The sequence below is a fragment of the Maylandia zebra genome, linkage group LG17 (genome assembly GCF_041146795.1).
Source record: "Maylandia zebra isolate NMK-2024a linkage group LG17, Mzebra_GT3a, whole genome shotgun sequence".
Taxonomy (NCBI): domain Eukaryota; kingdom Metazoa; phylum Chordata; class Actinopteri; order Cichliformes; family Cichlidae; genus Maylandia; species Maylandia zebra.
In genome coordinates this window covers 28033519-28045780 of record NC_135183.1, presented here as the reverse complement: position 1 = coordinate 28045780, position 12262 = coordinate 28033519, and the positions used below count along the sequence as shown (strand labels likewise).

General features: G+C 47.1%; 1 protein-coding gene across 9 annotated transcripts in view; it reads left to right on the top strand.

Annotated features, from left to right (window-relative positions):
- Positions 1 to 764: 764 nt before the first annotated feature.
- Positions 765 to 12262, top strand: part of pcloa (piccolo presynaptic cytomatrix protein a) — a 64223-nt gene continuing 52725 nt past the window's right edge. For 7 of the 9 annotated variants that reach the window (XM_076876066.1, XM_076876063.1, XM_076876061.1 and 4 more), the window contains exons 1-3: positions 766 to 1241; positions 3354 to 4293; positions 5909 to 6922. In XM_076876066.1, the coding sequence (XP_076732181.1) occupies positions 1030 to 1241; positions 3354 to 4293; positions 5909 to 6922 (2166 nt within the window). In that variant the 5' untranslated portion in view covers positions 766 to 1029. Of the gene's footprint in view, positions 1242 to 3353; positions 4294 to 5908; positions 6923 to 12262 lie in introns of all 9 variants that reach the window. The other 2 variants (XM_076876064.1, XM_076876065.1) reach the window with 2 other exon arrangements.

The window sequence follows — 12262 nt, the reverse complement described above, 5'->3', positions numbered from 1 at the left end:
TATCTGACAATATAATGTATTTTGGATTTTTTTAAAAAACTGAGAAAGAGAGGTGTACAGCTGCCAACTGAGAAGGCATATGAATTACTCTTCTTGTTAGGAGTCATCTGTGGACTACTGCAGATGTCCGTTACATACTTTGTGATTGTTTTCCTCCTTATATTAGATCTATATAATTTAACTATAACTGAATGGTTAGTCCAGGTGTGGGCATTATACAGCAACATCAACAAACACTTCCAAGGAGCTCCAAATGCGTTCAGCTGTCTGATCTGTTTTACCTGCTTTAACTTGTGAGAAGCTGAACATACGACTCAAAATGAAGGCATCAGTGAACCCGCCTGTTCCATACATTATGACGAATAGGTCTCCTTTAAATCCATATTTTCCCCCGCTGGTGTCTTCGGATCACCTGTCAGAGGAGGAACATGCGCGGTGGGCATCAGAGCTGAGAGGCTGGTGGAAAACCTGCGTGAAAACGTCAAGTATCACAAAGCGGAAGTCGAATTCCGCTTCACTATAAAGGCATCCAAATGTCATAATTGAAGATGAAACGTTTAAGGATCAATTGGTTTCTTTTTTTCTTTCATTTTCATTTACGAGCCTTACTAATCCGTTTTTAACCTTCACTAGTCCAAATACGTCGTTGTGTGCTCAGTGTACGTTTTAAATGCTCAGTAAAAAACGCTTTCCTTTCCTCTTCATTTTGATTTTATTTTGTAAGACTGTACCGGAAACCAGCTTTTGTGGCTGTGAGCGGTTGTAAAAACGGAGACCCCTTTTACGGAAAACTGTGGTTAACTGTGCTGTAGCTACAGCTGCAGAGATGCGAGGGACAGAAAAACGTCGAGAAAGGAAACAGAGGGCAACACCGAAGCTGAACGTAAAGTAACCGCCGTCACAAATCATCTGAGATGTTTCGAGAAACCGAGGAGCAGCATCTTCGCAGCGCTTTCTCCCGCTGGAGATAAAAAACCAAGAAGAGGATCGCGCATTGATCCGAGAACAGGGGGACGGGAGGGGCCGATCATGGGGAACGAAGCGAGCCTTGAAGGAGGCGAGGGGCCGCCGTCTGGGCTACCCGAGGGGCTGGCACCTGACGGGAAGGGGGGCTTTTACCGGGTCTCAGACGGGACACCGGTCAACCTGAGTGAACTCAGCGAGGAGCAGAGGCGGCAGCTCTCCGCGGCGATGTCAAGGGCGCAAGGCAGGCAGCCCGGAGGCGCGGCGGCTGGACGAAGGCAGGGAATTTAAACCGCATTTATGATGCACTTCAAATACCCACACTAACCAGGCCATTTTATACGACACGGAGAGAGGATGGGCACGAGTGGATGTGTTGTGGTTGTGTGAAGCATCGTTTGGGAATCTCTGAGATGCTCTAAAGGAGGCAGAGAGCCCGATCACGCCCATTAAAAAAAAAAAAAAATCATGTCAACCGCTCCAGAAATGATTCCCTTCTTAGAGCTCGCTCTTATGGATAATCACCGAGATCTGATGATCTGCATGGCTGAGAGTGATGTCTCTGTTGGCAATTAAGTCGTACAGCCATTCGCGCTTCTAACGCAGACATGCAAGTCTCATTTTAACCCAGCAAACGATTTGAGTGTATGTGTGTGTGTTCCGTATTAAGAAATATACAGTATTGGTCACTGTTTATGTGTGGTATGTGCGTAAGAGACACACCTCCAGTATTTATGCGAAATTTTCGAAATGCCTGCTGGGTAAGAAAATCTGTCGTGCCCAGTGTGTTTTTCTCCGATCGAACGATGCCTTAACACCCAGCTAAAAACAAACCCGACACCGTCAGCCGTGAATGCGCGCCCCGGTGTCGCCACTTAAACGTTTCCCCCTGAATATTACCGAATTGGATTTTAACCGATGGTGTCGTGAAGGAGGAGTGGGGGGGGGGGGGGGATGCTTGGTTGTGAAACTGGGGTGTAGAAACCTGCCGACGAAAACAATATGTAGATTTGGGTTTTACGTCATGTTTATCACGGTGAAAGGTTTGTGAATAAGTGTGGGATAAAATGCCAAGATTTGCCTTACTAATTGGCTCCAGCGGGAGGGGGGTATTTATATCTGAGCAGAGGCTGAGAGTGGGGGGAGGGGGCACGTCAATATTAATATGACTATAAATAGAACAGAACAGGCGTTAATGTCATCACTCATATATGTCTTCGCAGCTGAACGTTTAACTAAGTCGGGTTTCATCCTCTGTTGTGGACACATCTGCCCTGGAATGAGGCTGATCGCTGTCCGTGGTCCTGAAATCCACGATCCAGCGGGCTGGCTCACAGCAAGCATTGCGCCGCCACTACTTTTCACTGTTTGCTCTGCTCTTAAAGTACCCCCACATAGCCTGTGCTGACTATAAAATAATCACATGTATTCATTACTGCATTAAACTTTATTGCCTGAGGATGTAATTTAATAATGGCCAAAGCCTCAGAGACTTTAAAACAGCAGAACCAATATATCTCGGCTGTATGTTGCATACACACACGGTGATACAATAACAAACAGTATCCAGTCGGTCCATTAGCACATTGATGCATTTCTCTAAATATCCTGCAGTCCTTTGGCTAGGCTTGTGCTTACTGCATGTTGCCTCTCAGTCTGAGCTAACAAACGCGTCTCAGCTTACCCCTGTGGAGCCAAGCGTCTCCCCTCTCTATCTCAACAATCTACACTCCCATGTCATTCAACGGTATTCACTTTCCTGTCAGCTTTACCCCAGGGCTACTCACTACACATTTTGTGCTCACTGATGTGTTGAATAGGCCTGAGAGCTACGGGCTTAGCTTGTGTTATTAGCAGAGGGATGCTACAGGTTTTGTTGTTGAAAGGATTAATAGCATAGCATGCAAACAGTCCAAGAAAAAAAGGAGATGATAAATGTTCCTATCCTCTGTAATTCACAATATTATTGGAAAAAGGAAGCTTTATTAAGCATTAATGTACGCGTAACTAAGACAAAAGGCTCAGGTAGATGTTAAAGCGTGTGATGCTGATGCGATTGGGTTTTTTTTAGCGTTTGTTCAGAAAATGTGTTGGAGTGTCAAAGTGAATATGAATGATTCAAGCAGAAACAATAACACAAATGAGTTGTTTTTCAGGGACATTGCACATTTATCTGAAGCTCTATAAATGTGTTAATTTCAGCCAAAAGAAAATTTTCAACTGTCGCCAGATGTTGGTTTGTTCTCTAAAAATACAAAGATTAATGGATGAAGGTGGAGTTGAAGTGGATTTTGGAACTATCCAGATATTAAAGTCTTCGTTTCCAGTTAGGTTTATCTGTTAGACAGATAGATAATAACACCTATCTTTGTCTGTTTTCTTTCTTCCAGACCATCAGAATCTGACGCACAGCAGCGTTCCCAGCAGGTAGGAGCCTCCAGGGGCCCAACAGGTCTTAGCAAAAGCCGAACTGTTGACGCCTTCAACCAGGGTCCACTCGGAAAGCCCACACCAGGCCGCAGCCCTTCGTCTCTCAGCCTTTTTGAATCAAGATTCCGGCAGGAGCCAAAAGACCCTGAGACCAAGTCATCCGGCATGTTTGGCTCCAGTTTTCTCAGCGGGGCCAACCCCCTCAGCGCTGTATCTTCTATGACTTCGTCTGTCTCCTCCTCCATATCCTCCATGGGTGATACCGTCAACATGCCCAAATTTGGACTGTTTGGGGATGAAGAGGAGGAAGGCTTGCCTGCAGCTTCTGAGTCCAAGCAGGGAGGGAAGCCACAAGGGAAAGGCCCACAGCAAGGGCCAGGTCCGAAGGGACCACAGCAGGGAGGACCCCAGAAACAGAGTCAGGGCCCTCCTGGACAGGGAGCAAAGCCAGGACAAGGACCCCCTGGTCAAGGACCCAGACAAGTTCAGGGACCACCAGGCCAAGGGCCAAAAGCAGGCCAACGTCCTCCTGGCCAAGCACCACCAGGGCATCAGGCCCCCAGACCAGGTCAGGGACCACCGGGTCAAGGAACCAAACAGGGAGCCCCTCTCCAACAAAAAGGTGGTCTGCCACCACAGCAACAACAACAACAAGGACCTGGGAAACCTGGACCCAAACAGCAAGTGCCACAAGGGCCTGGTGCACATCCTGAAGCCCCAGGAAAGACTGCTGGGCCCCCTATTAAGCAGGGAACTGGAAAGCCTGCAGCTGGGATCTGCCCACTATGTAAAACCACCCAGCTGAACGTTGGATCTAAGGATCCACCTAATTACAATAACTGCACTGAGTGTAAGAACCAGGTCTGCAGCCTGTGTGGATTCAGCCCCCCAGACTCAGCGGTAAGACATGACTGTTCATTCTTTTCTTTTTTTATTAATTTTTTTTCCTCGAACCCCTTTCTTGTCATGAAGACTTTAAAAGCGTTATCACACCTTGTATAACATCCCAAATGATTCATTTCATGTCAGCACCCACAGATCTGTGCTTTCCAGACATCTAAAGGTAAAAAAAACATGTATAATTCATATGTTAGTATACTGGCATTTAACTAATATTACACAATCTAGTTTATGTTATGATGACAGTGTGTGGAAAAGGCCAAGTATCATTCGATTTTATGTCAGTGAAACATCAGTTTTTCTGGGGTTTTTATATATAATCTGCCAGTAGGAAGACTTCTTGGCTCTGCATTTAAATCACCATAAAATGACTAGTCAAACCGATTTGTAAACAATGGAAGTTAGCGTCCTCATCCTAAATAGACCAACAAAGAAAAAATGATTGCAGCATAAAAAAGAAGTCAAGATAACTAGCCATGGTGCACATCTTTGCGCTGAAGCTGAATTCAGCGCTCGCCTGTTAACAGCATATCGCTGTTCCGTGAGCCTGGCAGAAGGAGCGCATTTAATAAGAGTTGCAGACGATTTGAGGAACAGAGGGACCATATGGACCCAGGGAATGTTGATCAAGGTGACTCATGTCATGGCCACAGGAAGATACTGTGCCAGCCGTGAGGACACTCAGTCACACATGGACTGTAAACGCTAGTAGGCCATGATTATAGCAGAGCAGAATGGCTGGTTCCGTCTGCTCGAGTTTCTTCTTGGGATCGGCTGATGTGCGTAATAACACTGGGGATAGTTCAGAAGGCACATTTTTAAAACAAGAGGCTTTGATTTTTGGGTGCATGTTTAGACAGACACTAGGCCTTTAAAATATCCCCAAATATGCAAAGGGGGAAGTCCACCAAGGGTGTATACAACTCTTAGAGCGTGCTTCTATCGCTGCAAGTGGCAGCTGATACAATAATATATCAGCACCTACGTTTATTACTCTTATCTGCAACAGACTCTACACAGCTTTGCCATTTATACTTGGGTTGTTCTTCGAAAGCCAGCGTATTTGCATATGTTGGACGGATTGATCTGTTTACATTTACGCAATAAATAGGCGACCATTACACACAAAAATACGCACACTGCTCTACGCTACAAATACAAATACACATTCTTCTAGATAGCGATCAGCCTGTCAGCACTGACCCTTTTGAACACTGTACTTTGCACACAGTGGAAACCAAGGAGATAGCCAAACACTGAACAAAGAGCTCTCTGCTGTAAACCCAGCTTTTTTAAGAACAGGTGTTGATAACTCCTGTATGGTGTAAACAAAGGCAACAAAAGACAGCCAGTTATCATCAACATATAGACCACCTGTAATAAAGCTACTATAACCTGGCATTGATGCATGAATAGTATTTGCTTTTTTTGACTGATTAGTATTTGTGTAAATGTTGTTGATGAAAAAACAGGAATTAGCATCATTTGAGATGCAAATTATTTGGTTGTGTCTTTTATTTGCGATTAAAGTTAGTTATTGGGCATATACTGTACTTACACTTGTCACTGGTGCATCTAACTAATGCTTTGTTTGTATCTTTTCTTTCATGCACAGGGTAAAGAGTGGCTGTGTCTGAACTGTCAGATGCAGCGAGCCATGGGAGGAATGGATCCCCCTGGTGTGACAAAGCCCAAGCAAGGCTCCGCCCCACCCTCTCCTCAGAGACAGGCATCGGGAAAACCTGGAAAGCTCCTGATAAAACAGCAAAGCACCTCCGACCAAGGGTTAACACCACCAACCACACCAAGGCAGAAATCCCCAGGTCCTACCTCTCCAGGACCACTTTCACCAGGCTCCTCAGTCGCGGGATCCCCCAAAATCGACCCCAAGACAGGTCGCCCCATTATTCAGAAGTCCAGTCCTCAGCAGTCCCCAGCTAAACCCAAGCAGGAATCAAGCTTCTTTGGAGGGTTGGGAGGTATCAGTTTAGGGGGGCTCACAGATGCAGCTAAGCCACCAGCAGCTGCTTCACACGCTGCTGAGTCAGTCACGGGAAAACTGTTTAGTGGGTTTGGTGGGTTGATGGAGTCGTCGAAGCCTCAGGCCCAGGCTGCTCCAAAACAGGAGGAATCTGTTGCTGGGAAGTTGTTTGGAGGTTTTGGAGGCTTGACAGAGTCCACTAAACCTCCTGCAGCCACATCTCAAATGTTTAGCTTTGGATCATCCCTCTTGAGCTCAGCCACCAGTCTTGTCACGGGAGAGGAAGATAAAGCAAAGGGTTCACCTCCTGGGTCACCACCTGACTCCCCTGCAGACTCTGGTCCCGGTTCACCACCTGACTCCCCCCTCTCTGGCCCTGGCTCTCCCCCTGATTCAGACTCTGCTCCTGAAACACCGCCCCCTAAGACCAAGAAACCCCCCAGAACCATTTCTGTGGAGCGGGAAGAGAAAGCCCCGGAAACCAAACCCATGCCCACTTCAGCTCCAGCGACGAAGGAAAACTGCCCTCTGTGTAATGTGGAGCTAAACGTTGGCTCGACAGACACGCCCAACTACAGCCTCTGCACCGAGTGCAAGAAGACAGTGTGCAATCTGTGTGGATTCAATCCTACTCCTCACTTAGGAGAGGTAAGAAACCCTTATCATTGTTGCTGTTTTCTTACGCCCCTACAGCTTCCTGCACTCTCAGCACCGTGCACCTACTGCTAATTTATGCATTCTGGTGTATATAAATAGAACACAAACATCCTCTAGATGTTTCGTTGAAATAGGTCACAGTAGAAATACAATTAGGACTATTCAGTTGAACGTTTTCCCCACTAGCATCTCGCAAAAATACCCTTTATTTCTTCTTTTAAGTCTATTAGTTTGACTCAGATAGACAGTGTAATGGCATCTGCACATATTTGACTGCTGAATTAATGGATGTGGTCAATTATGCAGCGTTTAAAAAAATCTGTAAGCCTCATTACTGTCAAGCTTTCTTTAGCTGAGAGCGCGGCCAGACACGTGAAGATAAATAGCTTTTTTGGAGGACTCATCATCAAAGAGCACTTGACTGAACACTGTGTGTCTGTATATGTGTGTATTTGGCTGTGTGCGCTTGTGTGGTCATGTGTAGCGAATGCACGCTTTCCTTTATATAGAGCAGTCTTTAATTGTGAAACTGGATACATGCGACTTGGTAAATCTGTAAATGCCAATGCTTATTTGTCTGCTTTTCTGCATGTGAAAGCATCTCCAACCAGTCACTTCCAGCCTGGTTATCTATCAAGGTGCGGGGACAGGTTTGCTGGTGTTTTCCATGTGTTGTTCCATGTGGAAGCAGCACTGTGAGACCGTGCTTTGAGTTCCACACAGCAGATGGTACTCTGTGGTGTTGAATCAGTATATAATGGGAACAGAGGCCAAAAAGTGCTTTTGGTTGAGCAGTTTCCCAGCATGCAGGCAAAGCATAGTCACGTATGCTGCACCCACGTGAACATGTGAATTGTCCCAATTTTGTTTATAGCGTATCTGAGTCACATCTCACAATTAGATCAAACATCCATTGAGAACTAAAGTATAACATAACTAAAGCTAGTGGTCACTTGGGATGGCTAATATCCTCTTGACATGGTCATGCCACTCAGAGCGCAAACACGCGTTTGCCAGGCCGAAGCCGTATCCTGGTTTCACGTGATAACTGCTTTGTTAGGTCAAGGTTTGGTAATCTGCTGTGTATTTCTGGCTCTAAGCTGAGAATGAGCTTGTGAACGCTGCCAGTTCAGAGGCAGTTTGACATTATGAAAAATATCCTTATTCCCATTTTCCCATTCCGCTTTCATATATGTCTGTTAAAGAAAATGCTACAGCCAGCAATCCCAGGAGTCTCCTGGAGTTTGGCACACAAACAACCTTTAAACAGGGAGTTTCTGTGTTTACACTCAAGTTTTTGCACCCACCCCTCACTCCCATGTCTGGCAGTCCAGTGACGAGAGTCCACAAGCAGGTCACGGTCACATCTACACTCCCCTTTTATATATGACCACTATTAGTTTACAGTGGTGACAGGACTATTAAAGTTTTTGTACTGTTGTCGTCTTCTGAAGCTCGGATTTTTTTTAATTGCACATGCTTGCTGGGAGACTGAGGAGCTGAATCACTTAATTGAGGCCAAGCATGGAGGGGGAAATGTAATTACAAAGGCGAGATGGGCATTCAAGCCACTGATGCTCTAATTGGACATAGATTAGTCCTCTTAACATCCTCTTTTCTTGAAGCCTGACTCCGTTTTGTTTTTAGGACAGGCGTAGCTAGAAATTCTTACGGGAAGGGATGACTATTTCTTTCTCTTGCAGGGCTGAATAAGACACATACGTTGAATAAAAATGAAAGGTTCTGACTGAAGTTGTGACCAAGCTTTTGAAGGTTTGGCATAAAAGACACGCACACACACATACACACACACGGCACCTAGGTTGAGTCATCTGCCCCCTACGTAGTACGCCTCACTTGTGTGTCATTCGCTGCCATAATGTCGGCTGTCAGCGAGGGTTTAGTTGCTGACGTGAGTGGTGCAGAGTGTGTGGTGAGTGTGTGTACGTGTGTGTGGGAGGGGACAGTTTGTTTAATTTGTGAGAATGTCGAGCTATTGACATTTGGCTGAGTAGGCTCAGGTGAGCCTTCACACTTCAGGAGAGTTGCTTCTTTTAGTGTGTTTTTGTTCTCACGGTGTGCATGTGCAAGGATTAGAAATAAGGCATTTCAGGGTCTGTTTGCTAAAAATGTGTCATTTTGTTGAAATATTGAAGGGTGAGCGTCCATCTGACTGTAATGTGTCAGCATGTGTAGCCATAATCTCTGTGTCCTGAAAGGATTTAAAGGGCAACAGGAAGTCTGCCATTTCTGTTGAGGCGTGAGCCCCGACTCAGGTGTTTCTGCTTAATCCCATCAATATGAGTTGTGAAAATAGCCACCCTGGAAGGAAAGGCACTCACCTTAATGTGTTTTCTCTGTTGCTTGCTTTCTTTCAAACGCAGCTCCCTTCCTTGCATTTTTGTCCTATTTTCTCTGTCTTTTTTGTATTTCCCACTCTTTTGTATTCTTGGTCTTATCCTTATAAGACAAAGAACGACTTTCCTAATACCTGCATTTTTAAAGACAGTGTATTCTCTATGAGAACCCTCCCTGAACAGTGCTATCCCCCTGCTTTTACCAATGGGGCCCCCTTTGAAGTAGGGAAAGTAGACAAAATGGCGCCGGTGAGGTCGGCTGCCGTGCTGGATGCTCTGCCCTAACTTCTCCACTTTTTCGTCACTTTTTGCTATATCTGCGATAATCTTGCATGGGCATCATGCAAAAGACACAAATCCGCTACAGTAGAGACACTTTGGTTTCTATTGGTCTGCAGTACACGAACATTTCACCATGTTTAACTCCGGACCCAACCTGGCCAAAGGAGATCCTGAGAGAGAACAAAGGACGCGACCCTAAGCGACGGCCTCGAGGTAAAAGAGCCGGCATCAGGAACAGGCTACGGGCTCGCGCACACCGCGCACCCATGCCCAGTATCCTGCTAGCCAATGTTCAATCCATCGAGAACAAGCTTGATGACCTCAGAGCCAGAATCAAGTTCCAGAGAGACATTCGGGACTGCAACCTCCTCTGCTTCACCGAGACTTGGCTGAACCCAGCGATACCAGACCACGCCGTGCAGCCGACGGGGCTCTTTTCGGTTTACCGCATGGATAGGACAATGGAGTCGGGGAAGAAAAGAGGTGGTGGAGTGTGTTTGATGGTGAACAACAGATGGTGCGACAGCACAAACATCTCCCCACTCACACGCTCTTGCTCGCCCAATCTGGAGCTTTTGATCGTTAAGTGTCGCCCTTTCTATCTCCCTCGGGAATTCACTGCGGTCATTGCCTGCACTGTTTACATTCCGCCTCACGCGGACTCGGACACTGCCTTATGTGAGCTACATGAGGCTCTCACACATCAACAAACACTTCACCGAGATGCCGCACTCATTGTTATGGGAGATTTTAACAGAGTGAATCTCAAACGGACATTTCACAACCTTCACCAGCACATCAACTGCCCCACCCGGGGCACGAGGACATTAGACCACTGCTACACCCCGTTCAAGAACTGTTACAAGGCTCAACCCCTGCCGGCATTTGGAAAATCGGACCATTCCGCCATCTTCCTCATACCTGCTTACAAACAAAGGCTAAAGCAGCAACCACCAATCAGGAGGGAGGTCGCTCGCTGGACGGACCAATCGGTGGCCGCGCTGCAGGACGCACTGGATGACGCAGACTGGGACATGTTTCGGCGCAGCTCTGATGACATCAACATGTTTACGGAAGCGGTTGTGGGATTTATCGGGAAACTAGCGGACGACACAGCAGAAAGAACTATCATCCGAACGTTTCCCAACCAGAAGCCGTGGGTGGATAAAAACATCCGCGACGCTCTGAGATCACGCACCGCTGCCTACAATGAAGGGCTTGTCTCCGGTAATATGGACCTATACAAGGCTGCGTCCTACAACGTGCGCAGCGCGGTCCGAAAGGCAAAGCGGAGCTACGGGGAAAAACTAGAGTCACAGCTACGACAGACTCTAGGAGCCTGTGGAAAGGACTGCGGACTATAACGGACTATAAACGACCAGCTTCTTCAATGATGAATGCCGATGCTTCACTGGCTGATGAGCTGAACACGTTTTATGCTCGCTTCGACGCCGCAGCAATTAAAACAACAAACGGCTGCGCGCGCTCGGAGTGCACCAGTGAAGAAAATGCATTCGTCATCACAGAGCATGCCGTGAGGAACACCTTCAGGAGGGTGAACACCAGGAAGGCAGCAGGACCAGATGCAATCCCTGGCCGGGTCCTTAGAGCCTGCGCTGATCAACTAGCACCGGTGTTCACGGAGATCTTCAACCTCTCCCTGGCCCAAGCTGTGGTTCCCACGTGCTTCAAACGGTCCATTATTGTCCCTGTTCCAAAGAAACAACAGCCCGCTTGCCACAATGACTACCGTCCAGTAGCACTGACTTCAATTGTGATGAAGTGTTTTGAAAGACTGATGAGAGATCACATCACTTCTTCACTTCCTCCCACCATCGACTCACTTCAGTTTGCTTACCGGACTAATCGTTCCACAGACGATGCCATATCTCACCTGCTCCACACATCCCTGAGTCACCTGGACACTGGCAGAGGGAATTATGTTAGGATGCTGTTCGTGGACTACAGTTCAGCATTCAACACAATAATTCCCTCTAAGCTTTTCACCAAGTTGACGGATCTAGGACTCAGCTCATCACTGTGTCAGTGGATCCTCAACTTCCTCACAGACAGACCCCAATCAGTGAGGGTAGGAAAACAAGTCTCCCCCTCCATCTCACTCAGCACTGGAGTGCCTCAGGGCTGTGTTTTAAGCCCCCTGCTGTACTCACTGTACACTTATGACTGTGTAGCCACATCCGACACCACCTCCATTGTCAAGTTTGCTGACGACACTGCTGTTGTGGGCCTGATCTCCGACAACATCGAGACGGCCTACCTGGAGGAGATTAGGAACCTGGAGACCTGGTGCCAGGAGAATAACCTCCTCCTAAACATCAGCAAGACTAAGGAGCTGATCGTGGACTTCACTACAAAGCAGGCGAGGAATTACAAACCCCTCATCATCAGTGGCACGCCAGTGGAGAGACTGGACAGTTTCCGATACCTGGGTGTCCACATCACTCAGGACCTGTCATGGTCCTGTCACATCAACACCCTGGTTAAGAAAGCCCGTCAGCGTCTCTTCTTCCTCAGAAGACTTAGAGACTTCCATCTGCCACTGAAGGTGCTCAAGAACTTCTACTCCTGCACCATCGAGAGCGTCCTGACGTCAAACATCTGCACCTGGTTTGGGAACAGCACCAAGCAGGACAGACGAGATCTGCAAAGGGTGGTGCGCTCGGCAGAACGC